General features: G+C 58.2%; 3 protein-coding genes across 8 annotated transcripts in view; 1 reads left to right on the top strand and 2 right to left on the bottom strand.

Annotated features, from left to right (window-relative positions):
* NFIX (nuclear factor I X) overlaps positions 1-7,649 on the top strand; it is a 93,440-nt gene extending 85,791 nt beyond the window's left edge. For 4 of the 5 annotated variants that reach the window (XM_054563529.1, XM_054563533.1, XM_054563534.1 and 1 more), the window contains 2 exons: positions 1,104-1,195; positions 5,697-7,648. In XM_054563529.1, the coding sequence (XP_054419504.1) occupies positions 1,104-1,195; positions 5,697-5,711 (107 nt within the window). In that variant the 3' untranslated portion in view covers positions 5,712-7,648. Of the gene's footprint in view, positions 1-1,103; positions 1,196-5,696 lie in introns of all 5 variants that reach the window. The other variant, XM_054563532.1, reaches the window with a different exon arrangement.
* A 2,646-nt stretch (positions 7,650-10,295) lies between these two features.
* On the bottom strand, positions 10,296-12,217 carry LYL1 (LYL1 basic helix-loop-helix family member). Its single transcript, XM_054563524.1, has 3 exons — positions 11,886-12,217; positions 11,712-11,803; positions 10,296-10,821 (listed from the first exon to the last, which is right to left on the bottom strand). The coding sequence occupies exons 1-3, from the start codon at positions 12,215-12,217 to the stop codon at positions 10,406-10,408; spliced, it is 840 nt and encodes a 279-aa protein (XP_054419499.1). The 3' UTR covers positions 10,296-10,405.
* A 3,038-nt stretch (positions 12,218-15,255) lies between these two features.
* Positions 15,256-22,891, bottom strand: TRMT1 (tRNA methyltransferase 1). Of its 2 annotated transcripts, none has more exons than XM_054563527.1 (17): positions 22,808-22,891; positions 22,310-22,504; positions 22,169-22,224; positions 21,781-21,923; positions 21,430-21,617; positions 19,408-19,523; positions 19,215-19,327; positions 18,160-18,308; positions 17,930-18,016; positions 17,782-17,851; positions 17,562-17,696; positions 17,388-17,473; positions 16,948-17,056; positions 16,786-16,862; positions 15,831-15,950; positions 15,615-15,744; positions 15,256-15,417 (listed from the first exon to the last, which is right to left on the bottom strand). In XM_054563527.1, exons 2-17 carry the CDS (start codon positions 22,492-22,494, stop codon positions 15,268-15,270), a joined length of 1,914 nt encoding a protein of 637 aa, XP_054419502.1. In that variant the 5' UTR covers positions 22,495-22,504; positions 22,808-22,891; the 3' UTR covers positions 15,256-15,267. The 2 variants fall into 2 exon arrangements, with proteins under 2 accessions (XP_054419502.1, XP_054419501.1); XM_054563526.1 differs by having other exon boundaries at positions 22,310-22,594.
* Between the last annotated feature and the right edge of the window lie 505 nt (positions 22,892-23,396).

Below are 23,396 nucleotides of genomic sequence, written 5' to 3' on the forward strand. Positions count from 1 at the left end.
CCCCCGCTCCGTCCTTTCCATGCCACCTTCCCATCTACATCTGCCATAAGACATCACATCATGGTCATGGTCATTGGAGGTGGGCAGGGTGGGAGAGGGGGACCAGGCTACAGGGTGGCACTTCTGGACTGAAACTGGTGAGCATGGGGTCCCTGGGGTGGATCCGGTCCAGGGCAGGGGGTGGCAGGCTCCCAGGCAGCCTGTGACCCATGACATCCCCTCTGGGGGCATGCTCCTTCCTGGAGGTGCGGGGCTCATTCTCTCCCCGAGAAGCTTGCTGAGCTCAGCTCGACGCTATTTGACCCACTTGCCCCTCAGTTGCCCCAAGCACTCAAGCCCCGGGGCTCTGCCAGGCCCCCCAGCCTCCTCCTCGTGCACCTTGGCCTATTGCGGGCCCTGGGCACCACAGGACCTTAGGACCTGGCTCATCCCTCAGAGGGAGAGAATGTCTGCTGGGCCTGAGGTTTGTCACCCCTGGGCCCTGGCGAGCAGCCAATGCCTACACCCCTCTCCAACCCCATCCCATCCGGCCCTGCCCTCCCTTAGGCCCCTTCAAGTTCCCCAAACCAGCGGCCCAGTGCTTGGCACTGCCCAGGGTGGTAAATGGGCAGCACCCAACTAGCTACCCTGGTTGGAGAGGTGGCCCGGCTGAGATGGTCTTCCCCAAAGTACAGGGGGGCCAGCCCCCCAGAGCTGCCACCCTCCCAGCCTCCCTTCTCTCCAGACCCGAGAGGGCCAGTGGGAAGGCAAGGGCACTACCTTGGGGCGCTGTGGGAGGAGGACCATCCCCAGCCTGCCCAGTGTCTGGTTAGGGGGGAGTACCGGGGCTGTGGGACCTCGACTGAAGCCTCCAGGGCCCCTCCCTCACCCCTGGCCAGGAAAGAGGACGCCCGGCTGAAGCAGACGGCTGGGGGTGGGGGATGTGCGTGTTCCTGGTGAGTGATGGATGAAGGGGCCCCTCCAGACTGTCCTTCCCACTGCCAGCCTAAACCTGGGCAGCACGGTCTAACCCAGTGTCTCCCTCTCTCAGCAGCCCCAAGGGGCAGTGCCGAGGTGGGCCCCAAGGCCTCATGGGGGTTTTTCCTCTCTCCTGCTCCCCACAGCATTCGCAACGACAGGCGCCTCCTCTGCCAACCGGTTTGTCAGCATCGGACCCCGGGACGGCAACTTTCTGAACATCCCACAGCAGTCTCAGGTAGGAGTGTGACGGCGAGCACGGGGGGCGGGCACCTTGGGGTCAGAGAGGAGGCCAAGCTCTTCGGGGTTAATGCGGGAGAAGGGGCTGGGGCAGGGCTGGAGGACCCAGGCGTTTGCACACCCCGCTGAACCTGCCTCCCCAGGCAGCCCCAGGGCCCCTGGTTAATCGGCTAATTGGATAATTAGCTCTGACAGCCTCCCCGCCCTGGGGAAGGTGGCCAAGGACCTGAGGCTAGGGGTGTTCTAGGCCAGGCCTGGTAGAAGCAAAGGTGGAAGCCGGAAGCCCAGTCAGGAGGAGGACAGCGTCTGCCTTGTTGCTGTCCTCCCGCTCTGCTGGGAGGCCTGGTCCCCAGCTCTCTCTTCTTTCCCGGCCCTGGGTGGCTGGGCAGAAGGTGGAGGAGGGACAGAGCTAGCCCGGTGGGCCACATGCCCAGAGATTTGGGCACCAAGGGCAGGGCAGGTCCCATTGCCCCCCTGGAAGCCCCTCTCCCAACTTCCCATAAATCCTATTAGAAGGGTGACCAAGCTTCTGGAGCCTCCAATTCTGTCCCCATCTGCCCCCAGTTCTCACAAGGAGACACCCAACCAACTGCAGCGGTCCTCCTGGACACTGCTTTGCACAGGCATCTATATACATGCACACGTGACCCCCCTTTCCCATGCCTGTCCCCAAGGGGCTGGGAATAGCCTCCAGAGCTCAGGGCCCTTGGGATGGACTCAGGGAGCACCCTCCTCGGGAGCAGGGCAGAGGCAGCCTTTACAGTGTGGAACTTCTTTTTATAAAACACTGCCCTGTGAGCCCAGGGCCTTGGTGGCTGCAGCCCTGGGGAAATCCACCTTGGCCCGGAGCCCTGGGCCACCTCTTTCAGCTCCTGCTCCCTCTCTGCCCTGAGGCCTGAGTCCAGAGAAAGTTGGTGGATAGAAGTTTTGTATGTGTGGTTTGAGGTTTTGTTTTTTCCCTTTTCCTTTCCCTCCCTCAAAAAAAAAAAAAAAAAAAAAAAGCAAAAAACTTTGTCAAACTGCAAACTTCAGAGCTCCCTGGTGGCAAGGAGGGGAGGGGAGGGGAGGGGAACTTCAGCCCCCTCCAGCTTCCCACCCCCTTTCCCCAGAGTCACGTCTGACCCGTCTGGTTTCCAAGAGCAACCAGACATGATGTAACACCCAGATGAACTTGAACTTGGGGGTGTTGAGAAGAAAAACAATGGCTCCGAGCAGGGGCTGGAGCCAGCCCCCTCCTCTCTGTGCCAGGGAGCCCGGGAGAGCCCTGCTGGCAGAGGGCGGGAGGGGGTGCCAGAGGAAGGGACCTCTGGCGGGCCTCCCCTCCCAGCTCTGGGCTGGCACCGGGCTGCAGGGCTCCAGCGCTCCCGCCCTCTCCCGCCCTCCCTCCTGCCGCTAGCCGGCTGCCTGCAGTTCTGGCTGTTTCCCTGCTTGCTCTCCGTGCTCTCTTGCTCTCAGGGACGCAGCCACGAGCCCTCCCCATTTCTGCCTCCATGTGCTTTCCCTTCTGCACTTTCTCTGCTCACTTTGCTTGGACGTTGGGGCCAAGTCAGAGTTGGAGGCAAGTTTGGGAAACAGTTTGCTTTCCAGTTGTTCCTGAAAGGGGCCTGGGCCTTGGCCGGGAGCAGGCAGGTGTGTACAGCGGTGGGGGGGAGGGACCAGAGCTGGACAAGCCTAGCCAGGAGCCCTTGGGCCTGGGGGCAGGCAGGCTGCAGCGGGTGGGCGCCAGAGGTCCAGTGGGGGTCGGTTTCCACAGTAACCAGTGACTTTAGCTGATCTCTAGAGCACCAGATGGAGAGAGAACAATAGAATGAGGGAAGAAAAGAGAATTTTTGCAATTTTGTCATTCCCTGGGCAGCGCTTTTTACTTAGTTTTAATCAATTTTGGACCTGGCTCAGGAAGCAGGGAGGGGTGAGCAGAAAAGCCACTCCGTGCTTGGCAGCAGATCCCTGTTCCTGGGACCGGTGGTGGGGAGGTACTGGGGACCCTGTTGGAGCCGCCTTTGTCCCTAACTCCAGGCCTGGAACTGGAGCCGTCCTCCTCTGAGGGGGTCCCCCAAGCCTGAGCACTGGGGTTGTCCCGCTGCAGTATAGCTCAGGAGACCCTGAAGGAGCCAGCCTAGGGCTTCGGCTTGGTCTGCCAAGGGCAGAGGGACCAAGCGGGACTTGCATGTCCTTGTTGTCCCCAGGCCCCTTTTCCCTCACAGGGAGGGGGAAGGGCAGGCTCACAGCTAGAACAGTGGAGTAGGGTTCCAGCATAGCCTCTGCTTGGGAAGGGGGTCCTAGAGAGCAGTGATGCGGGGGGCGGGAGGGGACAGCTGGATGTTGGGGTGACGGCTCACCCAGGCATTCTCTACCTCCAAGGGCCAGGACAGGAAGCCCAGGAGCTGGCTGCTGACCCACCCTCCCAGCCTGCCCACACTGGCACATTGGGGACGCCTCAGGCCTGGGTTGCCCCCTGCCTTGCCAGCCCCCTGCCCTCCCATGAGCCTCCCATTTGGCTTGTAGTCAGTTTATAGGGTCAGACCCTGGGCAGGCCCCCTCTGTGCACGTTGTCCAGCACATGGCGGGAAGTTGAGCATCTGCCTACCCAGTCAACGCGAGTAGCGCCCCAGTCACTGTGAAGCCTCAACCCCCACGTTTTCAAATGTCCTCCGGCTGCACCATCCAGTAAGATAGCCACTGGCCACATGTGGCTGTTTAAATTAAATAACTAGAGAAAAATTTAGTCTTCCCGTTACGGTAGTCACATTTCAAGTGCTTAGAAGCCATGTGTGACTAGCGATAGCGCAGAGAACATTTCCGTTGTCACAGAGAGTTCTAGGTGAGCTCTGAAGCCTTTTCTAACTGTAAAAGTCGAGGTCTCCGCCTCCAAGTCGGCAACAGCTTGCAGTCCCACACCAGGGCCTGGGGGGCAGGTCTGGCCTGCAGGCATAATCCATGTGACCAAAACAAGTGTTTTAAATAGTGTTGGAAATTTTCACATGAAATTCTGTCTGGATTTTTGCCTTCTTTTGAAAAGTTGGCTGGTGTAGCCGCCCCAGGCCCTTACCTTGACGTGTTAGGCATGGCCCTAGGCCGGGTGAGCACACCAGGTGTAGCAGCTGGGAGCCTCAACTCTGAACTGCCCCCCGCATGTGAGTCCCCGGCACAGCCACGGGCTGTGTGGCCTTGGGCAGGTCAGCCACCCTCTCTTTTCCTGGCTTCTGGGCAGGGTAGGAACAGGGTAGAATGAGTCAGGTCCTGGTGTGCGCTCTCTGGGTAGTTCTGCTTGGCTCCTGAAGATCCCAGCCTGTGACCCAGAGCTTGGGAAGGGCCCTCTACATTTTCAGGAACCCCCATTTTGCCCCAAGGATACCACCATGCATACCTGGGCACTGTAGACCATGGAGGAGACCGCCCTACACCCCACCCTTTGGCCACAAGGTGGGGCCAGAGCCTTAGGTGAAGGACGTTGCCAGGCAGCCCAAGATGGGGAGGGAGGAGGGTGTGTCTACCCTGGGTAGTTTTGTGCTCCTGGCTACGGAGACCTGTTTGTGGGAAGGCGGCGCCCTCTGCTGTCACCCTGAGGGAAGCGACTTCTGCCCGAGGGGGCCTGAGGCCCTTCCCCAGCTCTCTTGCTTTAAGGCAGCAATTTTCAACCTTTTCCATCTCGTAGCACACATAAACTAATTACTAAATAATTACTAATTCTGCGGCACACCAAAAAAAATTTTTTTGCCAATGTGACAAAAACAGGTATAATTTTGACTCATTCACACTGGATGGCTATTGTGTTGGCTATTGTAATTCTTTTTTTAATTTGATAATCTAAGGGAAAAGAGGTCATTGCCCCTAACTAGTCAGGTATTGCATGTTTTAAAAAGGCTTGCAGGACACCGGTTGCAAATCGATGCCTCAAGGGTAAAGGATGGAGGGGCAGGCGTGTGTCTTCTGGGCTCCTCCCCCAGCACTGGCACTGCTGGGCGCTGAAGCCATGTGGGTCCCCCTCTTGCCAGCCTTTCAGCCTGTGGGACCTTGGCTGGGGTGTACAGATGGGAATTTTTGCTTTTAGTCCAAAGAGACAGAAAGAAAACTCAGCAAGAAGCTGGGCCACCCCCACCCCAGTCCCCAAACCCTCTAGGGACAAAAGCTCCAGCCTGGCATCCTCCCCACCCTCCAGGACCCACACAAAAACCTAAACAATTGGAAACATGGCCAGATCCCAGGTCTGTGTTTGTGCCAGTGCCAGCCACAGGGGTCCTACCAGCTGGGCATGGTGCCCACGGGAAGGCCAGCTGGACACTGGCACTGGGGGACAGAGTCTCTCGGGGGACAGGATTCCCATAGGAGGGACGACAAATGGGGATGTACCTCTGGGTGGAGTGTCGGTGTCCTTGGCTCTGCTGGAGCTGGACCCTGCAGGGGCCTTGGGCACCACCTGCAGTCACAGGGCCAGGTGGGACTGAGAGGGGACCTGCGCCTGCTGTCCTCAACATGACCTCTTCTTTCTCCCGCTTCAGTCCTGGTTCCTCTGATAAGATCGACAAAAGAAATGACAAAATGAAAAGAAGAGGTTCCTCAAACGGGGGGAGAAGAAATTTTGAGACGTGGAAAAAAATCCCCCAGCCCAGCCCCACCGAAAAGCAAAAATTAGACGTCGTCAGCCACTCAGCCCTTCTCTCCTCCAGCCCAGGGACCCCTGCAGGCCCCCCCGAAGCAGCCCAGTTCTCTGAGAGCCCTCGGAAGAGGTCTCAGTAGAGCTGTGCACCAGCAGCCAAGCAGAAAGGAACATGCAAAACGGACTCTGCGAAGCAGAGGACAGAAAGAAAGAAAGGATGCAGCAGAACTTCCTTCCTCCCCCATCCCGTCCTGGCCTTCTGGGGAAAGGAACGAAATCCCCAAACAAAGCAACCAGCACCGTTCTGAAGGGGCCTGTCCCCCACCCTTGCCCTTCCTAGGAGAACCCCACCCTCGGCTGGGGCCAGAGCTTCACTAGGGAGATCAGAGGACTAGCTTGTAAAGATGAAGGGTGCAGATCCAGAGGGGACTCCCCTCCAGACCCTGCCCTGCCTTCCCTCACTGCCTTGCCTCTGGCTTCTTCCGCCATCTGCTCTGGACCGGGTGAGGCAGGGTGGCCTCCGAATCTCCCTGCCCCACCCTTGGGCTAGAAGCCCCACCCCCCTGTGGGCAGGGGGCATCCCCTGGAGCTGGTTTCATGCTCCCGGAATGGGGGGTGTTCTGTCACCCCACCCTGAGCCGTAGGGGTAGTTCCCCTGGACCCCGGACCCCTCTGTACAGTCCATAGGAAAAAGTCAGAATGCTCTCAAAGGTCCGGTCCCAGCACGGGACAGGCCCCTCTTCCCTCCCTCCACAGGCAGGCCGGGAAGGTTGCTCCTGCCACGGCCCAAGTGAGGGGAGATGGGCCCCAGGTCACCCCCACACCCCAGCCCGCATGCAGGTGCCCTTGTGCCACCCCATCGGTCCCTGCCCCTGCCCCTCACGCAGACAGCCCTGCTGTGGTCGGGCCGGAGAGTGGAGGCGAAGGGGACCTGGAGCCGCGCGAGGAGGAAGGGCAGCCGCCGCCACTGCCCTCGGCTAGAGCCGCCACCTGCGCTAGGTAGGCGTCCTGCTGGCCCACTTTCAGTTCCTTTGGAGGGTGTTGGGTGTTGTCCTTTTTCAAATGTGTTTTGGAGCTTTCTCTGTACCCCCCCCAACTTTCCCCACCACACCACCCCCGTGGCCACTTCTCTGGATTTCAGCTGTAATGTCTTTACTCTTTATTTCGGGGTGGGGCATTAATTGTTCGGGTCTTCTGCTGTTGCAATTGGGAACTCCTCCTCCAGTTGAGCAACTTGGGAACAATTTGGTTACACACCACAGGAAGTAGCTCCCCCCTCCACTGAAGCCCCCCCTCCCCCAAGGGAAGATTGGGGGGGGCCTGTCCAGAGGGTCTTCAGAAGCCCCCCTGGGAGGGAGGGGAGCAGGAGCACGCCCAGCCTAGATCCAGGGTGTGACTTGGCCCCTCTGGCTTGTCTTTCTGTGCCTTACTCCCTCCTCCCTGCATCTACCCTCCTGGGACCCCTTCTAAGTCCTTGTGCCTCTCTCTCTCTTTCTCTCTTTCTTAACTGTATGAAAACACAAAGCACAGGTCAGGATCCTCCGAAAGTCAGTCAACCCCAACATTGCACCGCAGGGGTGGGTTATGGGTTTTATTTATTGTGAATCTAGTGTGTGAGGCTGCCGCGGAGCAGGCCGAGAGGAAGGAGGGGAGGAGAAGAGGGCCCTCACCTGGGGCCGCGGGTGCCAGCTGGTGGCGCCTCCTCCCCAGCGGGATGCCGCAAGGTAGCTGGCCCTCGGGGTAGCTTTTGTTGGAAGTTGAACGAAGGCCCTCCCCCATCCGCTTACAGCCCTGGGGAGGACGGAGGCTGAGAAGTTGGGGACAAGGGATCCCGCGGGAGCCTGGGGGGGGCATGGGGAGTAGGGCGGGGGTGGGGGGCCGGGTGGGCCGGGCGTGACGCGCGGTCAAAGTGCAATGATTTTTCAGTTTGGTTGGCTAAACAGGGTCAGAGCTGAGAGGGGAGCGGAAGGGACCCCCTGCCCGGCCGCACGTGCCCTTTCCCTCGAAGACAATCGGGGCCGCGGGCGCGGCGGGAGCCGGGGTCTGCGGGGCGCCCGCCCCGGCGAGGTCGGAAGCTGCAGGCCAGCTGGGCCGGGACAGAGCGCGCCCGGCGGGGCTGCCGGGGCAGGCGGGGGCTGGGGGCCGCTCCGTTCCCAAGTGTCGCTGTGAGGGTCAGGCGAGAGGCGACGAGGGCCACAGGAGATGTGGGGACGTGTTAGAAGAGAAAAAAAAAAAACAAAAAAAAATATATATGGGGGAAATGAACTTTTTTTTTTCATTGAACCAAGTGCAATGCATCAGAGAGTTTTCCTATCTTTGTATGTTAAGAGATTGTTAAGAAAAATTCTATTTTTGTTGTAATGTCCTCGCGGCTCTGGGGACGCTAAAAGAACCGGGCCTGCCCCGCCCTTCGCGGGGATAACGAAAGCTGAGTGTTTTTTTCCTTTTTTTTTTTTTTTTTTGTTCGTTTTCAGTTTTTTTTTAAGTCGTTTTCCTGCGTTGACAAGGATGATCTGGGGTTTTTATTTGTTTCGTCGTTCGTTCTCAGTTTCGGTGGGAGGGCTGAAGGAAACGTTCACATTTTAGAGTTTAAAAAAAATACCTGAACATTTTAAAAAAATCAACACAAGATCTAAAAGGAAAAGGACGAGAGAAAATTATTTTTAAGATAATTCAACATAAAAACCCTGGTGCTTCTTACATTATAAAGTACGTTTTTAAAAACCCACAAACTATTATACATAAGTTTATGATCAATTAAATATCCTGCACTTGTTAGGAACACGCATATCCCTTTCTTGTTGAGTTTAACGGAACGGGACAGCGGCGTGCGCCCAGCGGCGGGGCTGCTCTGGCCGCGGGTCTCCCCGGGCGTCCCCTCCCCGGGCCGGCGCCCCCTCCTCGCCCCGTCCTCATCCGGGCGCTGGGGCGTGGCGGGGGTCTCCGGCCCCTCCCCCGCAGAGGTCAATGCCAACGAACAAATGTCCCCTCCCTCCCTTCCTCTCTGCCCTGAGCGCCCTTCTTTGAGCCAGACGCCAACTTGACCCTCACCAGCATTATCAGGAGCGCGCTCAGCAAGTTGGTAGTTTCCTTCCCGCCCTGCCCCGGCGCCCCCGACTCAACATCATTCCTCCCACCCCACCCCTACCCCCGTCACACTCCGGGGAGCACGGGGAAGGCTCGACGCTCCAGGACCGGACCAGCCAAGCTGACAGGTCGATTCGCCCAGGCCTGCGCACGCACGCACGCACGCACACGGCCCCCACACAGCCCACCCCCCACCCCCAACCAGCCCTGTCGACTGCCTTACACACCCGCCCCCCGCGCTGGCCGGCCGACCTAGTGCCTTGTTCTCACCCCCGTGCTGGCGGAGCGGACGCCGCGCTTTGGGTCCCAGAGGGGCCGGGTGGCTCAGACGACCCACTTCCCCACCCCAACCGTGCTGAACGGACCCCCCCCCCCCCACACACACACGAGAGAAAATTAAGGAGCAATAAAGTCACGAGAACTTTCGTCCCCCAATCGAGAGCCCGAGGGGCACCCCAGCCCCGCCTCTGCTCCCCCTACCCACCTACCCTCGGGGCGCCCCCCTCCCCCCCGCAAGCCAGCCTGGGCCAGCCCCGCTTCGGACCCTCCCGGGAGATCCGTGCGCCCGACCAGCACCAGCATCGCGGACTGCAAAGGCCGCCCGTCCCGTCAAACAAGTTTCTTCTTAGGCTAAGAAACGCAGTATATACGAGTATCTCTATATATAGTACTAATGGATTTGGTGTGCTTCCCTTTAGCGTCCCCTGTCCTCCCCTCCTCCTCCTTCAGCCTGGTCTCCCCCTCTCTCCGCCCTCCACCCCCGTCTCTGCACTGAGATACATAAGAAACAAGGGTAGTTTACTGTCTGTTTTGTTTTCTGGGTTTTCAGTGTCCTAGCGGAATGCAAGTAGGCAGCCAGCCCGTCTGTCCCCTCTCCGCCCCGCCCCGCCCCACCCCCCACCCCCGTCACTGCGCTTCTGTTATACCATCTTTGCCTGACTCTCTCCGGCTTCTCCATTGAATGGCTAATGTGTATGTGAAATAAAGAAATAAAGAAAAACAAAAGCAAGAGCGGCTGAGCCTTCGCTAACGCGATTGTCCGGGGCCGATTGGGCTGGGTGAGGTGGGGCCCCGCGTGGTCTCTGCGCACCAGGCTTGGGGCCGCCGCCGTCGTCGTCGTCGAGGTGTTTGTATCCCTGAGTTTCCGGGAGGGGGCGCCGGCGAGAAGAGGAAAGCTCCCCGGCCCCTCCCCACCTCTCGGTGAGCCCCCGGTCGGCAAAAAAGAGGCACCACTTGGGTCCCATGACCGCTCTGCCATGTTGGTTCCTGGACCTCGCCTCCGGGAGGAGGATGCGGGCAAGGCCACTTCCGGCGGGCAGTGGGTGATAAAAGGGTCTTCAGGGTCCCTGAGGGCCATGGTCGCCATTCCGCAACCCCGGCCCTTTCCCCTGTAGGGTACGTCCTCACTGGTCCCTCTGCGGGGGACTTGGCTCCAGAGTATGCGCAGTGCGTGGTCCGCCCCCTTCCTCGACAGCCCAGGGCTGAGTTCCCAGTGCACTTCGGCTCAGAGGCCACGCCTCGGGGTCACCGCACCTCTGGGCTCACAGCCGCTTGTTCCGTCTTGATGGGGCGGGCCGCCCCACCGGGGCTGTCGTTGGAGCAGGCCGGGGGTGCGGGCTGCAGGCGCGCCACCGCCTCGGCCCGGCGACAAGGCCCACGGCGAGCGCCGTTGTCCGGGCCTCGGTGCGCCAGCCGTTTGCGGGGCCCGGGCGGGGCGGGGCCTGCTGCCAGAGCAGCCGCCTGGTCTCGCAGCAGCCGCACCAGGAAGCCGATGTACTTCATGGCCAGGCGGAGCACCTCATTCTTGCTCAGCTTCCGGTCGGGCGGGTGCGTGGGCAGCAGCTTTCTGAGCTCAGCGAAGGCGCCGTTCACGTTCTGCTGCCGCCAGCGTTCTCGGCTGTTGGTGAACACGCGCCGGGCCACCTTCTGGGGCTGTTGCCCTGCAGACAGGAGGAGTGGGGTTAGCATCGGGGGAGTGGGGGGCGCCCCTTCCTGCCTTCCCTTCAAGCGCCCAGCACTCTGGTGGGGACTTCCACACAGGTGGTGAGCTGAGGCTTTCTCCACCAAAGGGATCCACGTGTGGAATCCACTTGTGGCTCCCTTGCTTGTTAGCCACCCCGCCCATCCCCCACCCTCAGCCATCTAGAATCTAGACAAGGACGGTCCAGGCTGCAGACAGCGGAGCCCTCTGTGCCTCTGACTGCACCTTTATGTCAGTGGCTGATACTCCCTAAGGAAATGTTCCTTTGGGCTGCCCATCTGAGGAGCGGTCCCTACAATCCTCATTTTGAGTGTGCCCCTGTGTGTGGCCAGAAGTGCTTGTGGGTCTGAGAGGTACTCTTATTGTGATTGTGGTCCTGTCCTTGTCTCAGGTGGCTGTGTGACTTGTGGTCTGTCTAAATGGCTGTGGTTGTGTGATTGTTGCCATGTGGCTGTGTCATGCATGGCTGTGGTTGTGTGGCTGACTCTTGTGTGGCCATGGTCCTAAGTGGCTGTGGTTGTGTGCTGTCTCCTGTGTGGTTGTGGTCCCATGTCTGTCTCTTGGATGGTGGTTGTCATGCGGCTGCGTCCCGGGTGGCTGTGCATGCGAGTGGCGCTGTCATTTTGTGGCCCCGGTGCCATGCTGTTTGCCAGGACCCTCTGCGGCTTGTTGGACGACTGGTTGTGTGGGACTGGCTGTGGGAGTGTGGTTTTGCACATGGCTGTAACGTGAGTACTGAACCCTGTGTGGACTGTCCTGTGTGTGTTTCTGAGTGCGCTGGCAGCACCTCTCCCTGTGCAGAGGTGTGGAACAGATGCGGACCCCATGCAGATGCAAACCCACACTCACCCTCCGCCAGCTCCAGCTCACAGTGGCTCGGTCTCCGCTTCAGCCGGCTGCTAGGGAAGATGCTAAACGGTCCTGCCGGCCCAATGTAGAGGCTGTAAGGGTTCATGGGTCACTAATGCCTTGTGGGCAATGACCCTGGCCCCAGGTTGCCCCCAGGCCCAGCCCCCCACTGACCTGTTGAGGAAGGGGTGAGGATGGTAATGCAGGGCCAGGTGGGTTGGGGCACTTCCCAGGGCGGAGAATTGCAACAGTGGGGGCCGCAGGGCACTCAGCTCTGTAGTGGCCATGGCTGCCCCTGGGGGCCTAGTATGGCCCAGGCTGATCACTGGGACACCAGGGGGAAGCCTGGGGGATGAGGTGCCTCCGTGGCCCACCTCTTCCGCCTTTGAAGCCCCAGGCGAGGCAGGCTTGGGGAGCGGGGCAGGCACTGGGCTGGGGACACACATCATCTCAGCCTTCTCTGTCATGGTGGGGCCCACCTCTGCCTGGGCCTGGGGCGGGCACATGGACCCCAAGGGGGTGCTCACCTGTGGAAGGGGAGAAAGCCAGTGGGGAGGAGGGATCAGAAGCCACACCCCCCCTTAGCCCAACAAGCCCTCAATGGAAGGGATGGCGGGGGGTGGCGGTTCAGTGGGGAAAGGCAGGTGAGGGAGTAGGCCCAGAAACTCAGAACATGGGACGAGGGTCAGATACAAGGGCAGGAGGTGCCCACTTAGATGCTGTGCAGTTGGTGAGCCCAGCAGTGCCGTCTCTGAGTTGTTTGTGATCCATGAGGGCCTCCTCTGCCCAACCCCCGAGCAAATTCCCTTCTTCCAGAATCACCTCTCACCTGGAGTCTGGAGGGAGGGGCAAGGCAGGGGACACACGGTGGACCCTGGGACCCTTAGACCTGATCCTGAAACCCATCATTGACACTGTGTGTCCTTGGAATCTACATGATTGACTCTGACCCTTCACTGACATCCCCACTCCCGCCCAGGCCCACCCGGTGGTCCTCATCTAAAACCCATCGCCTCTGTCAGACCCTGAAAGTCCTCCATAATCACACTAGTGACCACCACCCGCACTGAAAATGTCTCCCTCACTAATCCCATGACCCCGCTCATGACACTGTGACCCCCAATGCTGGCATTGCCTGGTACATAGTCCATGCCTTAATCCTCCATCTGGCCCTGGTGACCCCCCTACCCTCCCTACCCATCAGCATCCCCCCTTTGCACCCTGTTTAGATGTCCCTGTTCACTTTTGGCTCCATGGCCTGGAGTGTCCCAGCAATATTGGGGATACCTGGTCCCTCTGCCCTGTCTTCCCTAGCTGGGTCCTGGGGAAGCTGGCCTGGCCTCTTGCTTAGTTGGTTCCTGCAGATGAATGAATGAAGGCAGGCAGGAACGAATGAATGAATGCAGTTGGGGCGGGGATTCCCCCACCTTCAGGCTGCTCCCCTCTTACCCCGGCACTGGTCCTGCTGCCTGCTGAGTGCCCTGGCTGTCGGTCAGGACAAGGATACGGTTCCTGCTTCAGGCCAGGCCCCGCAGTGCTGCTCCTTCTAGCCTCTTCACTCTGCCCCAGGCAGTTGGCCACCCTGTCTGGGCTTCGCCTCCTCCTGGGCTCCCAAGGGCCTTGGGGCCTCGGTGATGGCAGCAGCGTGGGTCCCTAGAGGAAAAGTGAGCGGCTCCGGGACTGGCCCGCCCTCTCCCCGCCCCCGGTGGCCAGTTTCCTCCCTCTTACCCCTGGCGCAGTGGCTGGAGGATGCTGGCCCGGCGCAGATAAGAGCCTGGCCGCCTGGCCGAGACTGATAAGGAGCCAGGCTGACCCCGGAGGAAACCAGCGGGCGGGGATCTCTGAGATCTGCCTCTGGCCCCGCCCCAGGCTGGCGGGCAGGACTGGCTGTCACCCCTCAGGGCTTCGCCTTCTGTCCTCCCAGGCACCGGAGGGACCCTGGCCCTCCAAGGACCCAGCCCCAGTGCACAGCTGGGTGTGAGGTGCCCAGATGCACACAGCTAAGAAACTGAGGCAGGAAAGCAGTGGCCTCCTGTGTCTTTTGGGTCTGGCCTATGGCTTTGAACACCCCCAGTTGTGTCCGTGCTGATGGGGGTGGAGAGCCCTTTCCGGCCTTGCTGGGGCTCGTGACTAGGGGCCCCCCCCTTCTGTCCTCCCCTGCCTGGTTCCTCTTTTTACAGAGCCCCTCCCAGCCTTTCTGCCACCCCCACCCCGGAGTGGAGTACTGGCATGAGGACGGTTCTGAAAGCCTGATCTTGGGTGTCCAGCCTGGACAGTTGTCCTGGTCCCCACTGTGCTATCCACACCACCTACCCAGGCCCGGGAGGGTGACAGGAAGGACCAGAACTGGGGGAGATTTCCTATGTTGCCGGGGCTGCTAGAACCTTCCAGTAGATGCCCCCAACATACCCTCACAATCCTGGTCTTCTGGGTCATAGGGTCACAATAACTGGGTGGTCGCTGGCCCTCATCCCAGTCTGGACCTTCAGGGTGAATGGTGTTAAAGGGGGGTTGGATGAATGTCCTGGATGGTTGTGTAACCCAAGACCCAGGATGCGGCCTTAAGAAGGGAGGGACCCTGGGCACAGCTAGGTAGCAATGACAAAGCTGTTTCTGACCCCCAGCACCCTCTCACCTGGATCAGTGGTGCTGTTCTGTGTCCATCCAGGTGACTGAAGGGGCCCCCAGGCAGGCCCTCAGCTTCCACCCAGCACCAACACTACCACTACCCTCCCAGGGACCAGATACTAGGACCCCAACACCAACCATCCCACCTTCTCAGGGGCGCAAGGATCCAGTTCTAAGCACGGAGGGAACTTTTTTGTGCCCACATGACCGATTCCAGGATCAGGTTCATTTTACTCTTGGGGATGGCACAAGGCGAAGGGTGCCTGTGGGGTCCCCCAGCTACCGCGAGGCAGAATGAGGACTCTGCCACAGGCTTCTCTGTTAACGTTGCTAAGGCTTGCCCTTGTGGGGAGGATGCAGCAGCCTGCCTGGTGCCTCGATGAGCACCCCCACCCGAGGGGCCACAGGGCAGGAAGCACCTGGTCTGGAGCGGATGCACAAGGCCCCTGGTTCCGGTCTGGCTTCCGCCACTGCGGCCCCGCGGGGAGCTGCGCCAGAGAAACCAGAGAAGCAAAGAGGTGGCGGCGAGAGGCCACGTGGGAGCTCGGTGGCACCCGCTTGCGCGCGCCTGTGTTCAAGAGCACGCCAACGGAAGGGGGTGCAGAAGGCCCCTTGGGCGCGAGCATATGGCTGCCACCCCGTGGCCGCCTGGGGAACCGCAGGCGCCCACAACCAGGTGCCTAAGTGTCTCTCGCTGCAGAGAGACAGACCACCCCACCAGAAACACAGAACGCCTTAGACAGAGACGCTAATTACACCTCAGTCAGGCAGAGTCAAATCAATCTCTGGAAGCACAGAGCTCCCCCAAGGAGCTAATTCAGATGGACAGAGGAACAGGCCCCAAACATGCTGGAGAGAGAGGCAGACCACAGGCAGATTCCACACTGAAGACAAATGAGGCAGGACAAAGTGATATCTCTTTATTGGCTCAATCTACACCTGGACCAGTTGTGGCCCCAGGCCCAGCGGGGCTCTGGTTTGGGGCCTGTGGGCAGTCAGTGGGCACAGCTTCAGCAGTGGCCTCGGATGTCGGGGATCTGTGGGAGTAACAGCACTGATCCCCCCGTTGACAGGTGCCCTGTTGGGAAGGTGGGAAGTGTGAAGCCTGGCCCAGAACCTGGCGGCCTCTCCCGGGTTCCTTTTCTGGATGGGGAGCTCACTCCCACACACTTGCCCTTCCCCAGTCCGCCCAGCCCTGCCTGCCCCTTAGCCCTGCCCTGTCGTCCCCTCAGGGGGACCCGTGTGTGCAGCAGTGATGGGTAGGGGGTACCTCACCTCCTTAAACCTCTTGCAAGGAAATGTCTTAAGCCGAGCAGCCCGCTGGGCTGGGTCCTCAGCCAGTTCCTTCCGCTTGTTCTGGAGCAGCCTGCGTCTGTCCTCCATAGCTTTGCCCTCTGCCTTACCCCTGTGCAGGGAGATGAGCAGCTGGGACCCTATCTGGCTTCTGCGCCCCAGGCCTGGCCAGGTCCCACCGCCACCGCTCTCACTCACCCTGGCCGGGCACGCGGCCGGGGGCCCCAGTTGGCCTCGGGGTTGGCCTGGAAGCGCTTGAGTCCTCGCTGGCGGGAGCTGGGGTTGGCATCATCCCGGACGGTGAAGTTGGCCTTCAGCCTGGGGCAGGTGGGGTGGGGCTGAGGGCCAGCCGCCACTTGGACACGCATAAGAAACCACCCATGGGGCCTTCCCTCCTTGATGACTCGAGAAAGACTACATCTGTCTGTGTCAGGATTCTCTCATTCATTTAATAAACATTTATTGAGTGCCTACTGTCTACCTGAAATCTGCTGCTGGTAGAGCTGACATTCTAGTGCCCAAGATGGGCAAGCAAGGGACGAGCCAGAAATCAGCAAATCATGTTGTGTTAGGCCATGAGGTAAGAGTTTTATGAAGAACACAGGAGGGCAGAGGTGCTGGGGAGGCCGAGGAAAGTGAGGGAACAGCCATGGGGGGACGCTGGGGACGGACACTCCAGGCAGAGGGAACAGCCCATGCAAAGGCCCTGAGGTGGGGCTGTGTCCGAAGAGTCTGAGTGAGGAGGCCAGTGTGGAGCGAGTCGGGGGCAGGGAGAATAATGAGGGCAGGAAAGTGACAGAGGGAGGGGCAGGGCCTGCAGGTGGAACTTTGTTTCTACTGAGTGAAGAGGGAGCCGCAGAAGGTTCTGAGCAGAGGGGAGACATGATCTGACCCAGATGCTCACAGGCACCGACTGGTTGCCACGAGGGGAATGGTCTATGGGGGCTGAGGGTGGGAGCTGGGGAACCAGGGCAGAGGTGGCTGTGCTGGTCGAGGTGAGCAGTGACGGGGCAGGCCAGGGTGGGGCAGAAGAGGAGGGGAAAAGTGGTGGGAGAAGGTGGGATCTGGACCACACTTGAAGAGCAAGCATGTGTCTGTGTCATCTGCACGCATGTAAGAATCCATTCCTGTGGCACAAGTGTCGTGTCCGTACCTGGGCTCCACACTGAGAATGCGGAAGGCCGGGCTGGTCTCAGACAGCCGTTCCCGTTTCACTGGGCACTCCTTCTCCTGGAAGGCAAAGGTCAGAGGGCACGGCATGCCGAGCCTGCCCACCCCTGCCCTCTCCCCGCCGCCTGGTCAGGCTGGCCCTCACCCAGCAGCGCATGATGTCCCAGAGGGCAGAGGCAGGGGCGTCCGTCTTCACGGCGTTCTTACAGGCATGGGAGAGCGAGACCCGGAAGCCAGCATGGAGGAGGGCCGACCTGGGGACCAAGAGGAGCCTTGAGGGAGAGGTTAAACCTCAAAGTCAGTGCTGACATGTAGGGGTGAGCCATTTTGAGTGGACCTGTGAGGCTGGCTGCTCGTCCCATGGTGACTATGTGGCTGGTATAATGCCAATGATCGTAATAGCCAGATGTCGCCCTCGCCAGAGCTCCTGGACTCTGAGCTCTGCTCTAAGCACTTGTACACGAGATGCCCTGGAGGTGAATGATATTTCATCTCCATTTTACGAGGGACTCTGGCTGGAAAGGGGTCCACGTTGCCCAGGGCACCCAGCACTCAGGCTCCGCTCCTCCCGGGCCAGGGCCTCACCGCAGTTGCAGGAGGCTGGGTGTATTACAATGGATGGTGCTGCTCAGCTGGTCCAGCGTGTAGTACAGAGGCACGTCCGGTAGCTCCTGCCATAGGGACAACAGGATGTGGGTGGGGGAGATGGAGGAAGCTGAGTACAGGTGAACCTGCATCGTGTTTCGGCCCAGCCCCCACCTCGGTGATAACGCTCAGGACTCCTCGGATCCTCTCGGAAGTGTGGAAGCGGCTGGGGTTGGTGTTCACAGCCTCTAGGACACGGCTCACAAAATCCAGGTCATGGATTGGCTCCACCCACAGGGGGCCACCGAGCTATAGACACACAGAGGCCAGATGGGCAAGGAATGAAACACCAGGACCCTTGTGAGCCCCTCGCCTAACCCCGGCCTGGCCCTACCTGGTGCCGCTGCCCACAGTGCTCACACTCGGGGGCTACGGGAGGACCACAGGCTGCAGAGAACTTGACCCTGTGCAGAGAGAGGTGTTTAGGGGGCAATGACCCTTGGGAGCCCCCTTCAACTCCCTCCTGGCTCACCCTTGCTCACCGTCCACCAGAGGCCCCCGATGCTTTGCCGAGGCGTTGAAGGTGGAAGGTTCCGCAGCCGACACACTGGAACACCAGCGCCTGCTTGCTGTGGGGGAAACGGGGGGTGGCTGCCTTGTTCCACTCCTCCCTCAGGCTCACTTGGTCCCTTTTATGACCCCATTTCCCCAGGAAAAGACTCTGTTGCCTCTCTCAATCCATCACCCGGTACCTGCTCTACCCTCTGCTAACCTGGCTGAGGCCTTGACCTTGGCCTGGCCAGTGAAGACACGAACAAAAACGCGCACATAGAAATCAGCACTGATGCTGAGCAGCGGTACCACGAAGCGCTGGTAGCAGTTGGCGCGGAGGTCCAGGCTGTGTAGCACGATCCTCAGGGCCTGGAGGTGAGGGAGGGAGGCTGGACATCAGCCGGCAGCACTGCCTCTGAACAAGGTGCTCACAGCACAGGGTCAGGGCAGGCTCCATGAGTTCCAAACCCAGCCCTGAGATCCTGGCCATGTGGCCTTTGGCAAGTGAGCATTTAGCTCCCCCATCTGTGAAATTGCAACAGTCTCTGTCTCTATGGCCCTGCTGGGGGCACTAAGTGACTTAGAAACACACAAGCCCAGTAAGTGGAACCTATTCCGATTAGCATCATCAGCATGACCCATGCTGTGCAATGTGGCCCAAGGACCTGTGGTCTGGCCACCAAGGGCTTTGTTGACAGAAATTGGGGACACTGGGTGCTGCAGAACTTCTGGGGCCTCCTCCGTGCTAGGGAGCCGCCGTGACACGCTAACACAGAAAAGGAAGCAGTGTTTCCCAGGCTGATGACAGGGCCCTTAAGGAACAGGGGCAGAGCCCCTCCTTTCCCAGCGCTTTGAGGTAGCCTGCCCCTGACTTCTTGAATTTCCACAGCCACCTAGGGGTGTCCAGGCCTTCGTCAGCATGCCCAGCTGCAGACACCAAAACTGAGGCCCAGAAAGGGGAAGCCACTTGCTCAAAGCTACCAGCAAAGTTAGGATTTGAACCCAGGCCTGGAAAAACTGCATTACACAGACAGTTTGGGAAAGTTGTTAAAATAGAGATTACTAGAAAGAATGGTGTAACCACCGTTCCTACTCTGAACAAAGCCACTGTCCCCCAAATGACCATGACGGGAAGCCCATGTTCTTAGGGGCTATGCTGGTTAAAGATCTGCTTGTCATTAACATGCTGGCATGGATGTGGCCCTGGCTGCCTGAAGGAAGCTGAGCAGCGCTGGGGAGCGGGAAGGGGTGTTGGGGTTGGGGGGGGTCCCTCACCATCTCATGGCAGGCCCGGCTCTTGAGGGCCATGGCTCCGTATTTGCTGTAGCACGTCTCCCCGCTGTTCCCCGCCAGTACTGCCATGTCCGTGCAGGTCACACACAGCAGGCCTGCGGGGAGGCACTGGACAATGAGGGCCCTTCAAACACCCCAAGCCCTGCTCTGTACCCCTGGGTCAGCCTGACCTCACCTCCTTCGCTCACAGCCTGCACAGCTGCATCCAGGAAAGGGGCAGGGCTGCCATAGGGGTCCAGGTCGATGACTTCAAACCGATCTGACACCCGCTGGTGCTGGTACATCAGCATCCTGGGGGTGAGAGGGCCGGGTCCTCAGGCCCCTGCACCAGGGACCTGCCCTGTTCCCTACGCATGCTCAGTTGCGCAGCGTGATGGTTTGAGCCTGGACTTGGGGCCAGCTGCCCAGGCTTCGGTCCCGGCTGAGCCATTTGCTAACCTCACGGCCTTTCCCTCTTTAACCTCATTCTACTCAGCTCTATCAGTGGCAATAACAAGAGCCAATACAGTAAGGCCTCACCTAACATTATCATAGGTTCTTGAAAATTGCAACTTTAAGCAAAACATGTAACACAATCAATTTTACCATAGATTAATTGATTTAAAACAAGAGTTAAGTTCTAGCCCTGGCTGGGTAGCTTAGTTGATTAGAGCACCAACCCAATAGGCAAAGTTTGATCCCTGATCAGGGCACATACGAGAATCAACCAATGGGTGTATGAGTGGGTGGAACAACTCGAGAGAGAGTCGATCTCGGTCTCTCTCTCTCTCTCGAATCAGTGGAAAAAAAAAAAGATATGCTCCTACACCACATTTCCAGTCTCACAAAAATATCCCGCAACCTCTAAATAAAGACTCAAAACACTTCTAATATTAAACACTGAAATAAATGTGAGCTCTACATTTAAGAAAATTAATAAAAACAAGTCATCGTTATTTTCCACCTCGCTTAATCCAGTTCAGGGTCATGGGTGGCTGGCGTCTATCCAGGCAGCTTAGGGTGCAAAGTGGGATCCACCCTGCCATTCCAATGCCCTTCCACTGCAGGGCAACTCACATCCACCCACTCACTCAGACTGGGACAATTTAAACGTGCCCGTCCACCTCACACTGAGGTGAACCCAGTCCCTGTAGAAAACCCACATAGACATGGGGAGAACCCGTCAAATCCATAGAGACAGCGGCCCTGGCCGGGAATCAAATTTTCTTTTTCTCTTCAATGTTATAACTATGACATGATGCCAAAACCTGCTGTACTAATGTAGCACATATTGCCTGACACTGTTTCAAGCAATTTATAGACACACTTACTCATTTAATCACATAATCTTCCAATGGGGGTGGAAGGTGCCTTCCAGAACCATTCAGTGGATTTGGAACTATAAGCTTCCCGTTGCAGGTAAGGAAAAGCAAGTGCTACCCTCTCAACATAGCCTACACTGACTATGTTTTTCAAAACTGCAACGCCCCCTGACCACCTTCTTCCCTCCCCTCTATCCTCTACTATTTTTTCCAGAGCACTTCTCACCTCTAATTTACTATGTAATTTACTTATTTGTGATAATTATTTTTTATCCTCTGTGCCTCCTGTGAGATTTTAATATGGTCAGGAAAGGAAATTTTTTTACCTATTTACTTTCTGTAAAGGGTCAGACAGTAAATATTTTAGGCATTGTAGGACACATACGGCCCCTACTGCATGTTCTCCTTTTTATAAACCCTTAAAAATATAAAAAAACGTCCTTAGGTGGCAGGCTACAAAAACCCAGGCTGTGGGCTCACAGGCTATAGTTTGCCGACCCCTGCATTTTAATGTGACCTCCACAAAGTCAGGGATCTTGTCTGTCTGTATTGTTTACTGATGCATTCCCTGTACTGAAAATGGTGTCTGGCACATAGCAGACGGTGAATATAAGCTCGTCCATTTGAATGAATAAAAGTACAAGAAGTATAAAATGGAAATCATAATGGTACTTATTTCTGGTACTGAACACAGACTACATAAGTATTACCTGTCATGTAATCGTTACAGCAACCCCCGTAAAATTGTCATTTTATAGACAAGGAAGCTGGGACTCAGGCTAAGGCACTCTCCTAAGATCACAGAGCAAGAATGTGACAGAGCAAGGATTTGACCCCTGGCAGCTTTGCCTCAGAATGCCCCTTCCAGCAGCCAGGCTCTGCTGCCCAGAACCTACCGGGCATCTGCCTGGCTGGGCTGTACGAGGTGGGCCACTTCGTTGAGCTGCACATTATGGCGTATGAGATCCACAGCTCGGGCAGAGGCATCATTGGCAACCACGATTCGGAGCCCAGGCACCTCTCGGGCAAAGCGAATGGAGCGAAGACCGGAGGCTGCCAGGCCCTCTAGAACCCGCAGGCCTTCCTGTTAAAGGAGCATAAGCAGGGAGCCCCGCTCACATCAGTACCTCGGTTCTCTGCTAGAGCCCCAACCACCTTCCTCCTACAGCTCTCCCCCACCAGAAGCCTTTCTTCCTCCATCACCCACTGAACTCTGGGGCTGCCACCTATTTATGCCCAGGCCTCACCTCACAGATCTCCCCCACAGTGGCTGTTCGAGGTTGGTTTCCTGGGGCCAAGTGTGCACCGTCTTTCAGTTCAGTCTTGTCCTCCTCTTGCTCCGACAAGTCCACCACCACCTTTTGCACCTCCTTTTCTCCTGGCACCTTGACTACAGCCACCCCAAAACACAAGTCAGGGGTTATGAAGGCTCTCTCTGAGAAACCTCCTCTGCTCTTCACAATACAGAAGATTTATGGAGAAAATCTTCTGCAAAGTGCCTAGGGAAAGGCTGAAGGAGCAGAGCCCAGGGCCTGGTACGTGGCTGGAGTCTTTTCGGGCTTTAGGGAAGAGGGGCTTGAGCAGGGTGAGAGTTCTGTGTGGCCCCGCCCACCAGGAGACTGGACTTCCACTCACTCTGGATTCCCTTGGCCCCCAGCTGAATGCGGGCAAACTCAGTGATCACAGCACATCTGCAAAAGACGAAGGCTCAGCTCACACCCCCTCACTTCACAGACCCACTGCCCTCTGCCAAGCTGATCCCGGACCCCTACTCACGTCAGGTCCCGGTTGAACTCCTGCACTGGGTTGTAGAAGACTTCGTTGGCGCTGGGGAAGGCGATCTTGGCGGCCCCCTCGGTGACCGTCGTCTCCTGGACCTCAGGTGGGAGATTCTCTCCGCAAGACACCGTGCTGTTTACCATTGCGGTTGAATTCGCCAACCCTTGGGGCTGCCCCTCCATAGACCGGACTCTACAGAGACCGCGGGCGGAGCGGAGTGTCAGGCTTAGCCACAAAACGACCCTCGCACGGGACATCCGCTGTAGCCTCTGCCCGCAGAGCCTGGATCAGGAGGGCATAGAGAGGATCACAGAGCTGCGTTCCCGGGCCGGGTGGCCTACACGTCTGTAAAATAGAGGCTAAGGGGACCCTGTGGCTTCGGTAAGCTGACATCATCCCCCATCTTCTGATGATGGGCCCCTGTGAAGCCGTAACTCCTCGAGTGGCCTCGCCCCTGCTCCGGACCCCTCCCTTCGCCTCCCAGGTTCTCCTCACTTTCTCTCCCGAAACCAAGAACCGAGTTAGTCTTGCTGCACATTTTCCGGATTAGGACCTGGGTGCCGCCATGTTGGCACAGAGGGGGGCGGGTCATGTGGCAGAATTTAGCCAATCAGTGTAGGTAGCCCTACAGTGGGAGGCCGGGATCAAAATGCACCGTGGAAAGTGCTTAACTGTTGTAACCGTGGCCTTAATCACAGCGGCTGCTCTGTAATTAAGGCCACACGTCTCCAGCCCATTTCATGGATGAGGAAGTTGAGGTTCGGAAAAGGGGTGGTAAGCGAAGAAATCCAACACCTATTCATCGCCTCCTGAATGCTGGATGCCATAAACACATTATTTCAGGGCATCCTGCAGGCTCTGAAATCAGATTTACATCCTGCAGGCTCTGAAATCAGATTTACTGAGTTTAAATTCCCAGACTTACCATATGCTCTGGTAAAGTTACTTAAACTCTCTGGACCTTACTTTCCTTACCTGTTAAATAACATTCCTAGCTTCCAAGGGCAAAGATTAAAAGACAGAATACCTGTAAAGTGTGCAACGCAGCCCTTCTCACATAACCCTCAGTAGGTTCTAACCCGTG

The sequence above is a fragment of the Pteronotus mesoamericanus genome, unplaced genomic scaffold (assembly GCF_021234165.1).
Source record: "Pteronotus mesoamericanus isolate MK-2021 breed Mesoamerican mustached bat unplaced genomic scaffold, CSHL_Meso_final scaffold_827, whole genome shotgun sequence".
NCBI classification, from domain to species: domain Eukaryota; kingdom Metazoa; phylum Chordata; class Mammalia; order Chiroptera; family Mormoopidae; genus Pteronotus; species Pteronotus mesoamericanus.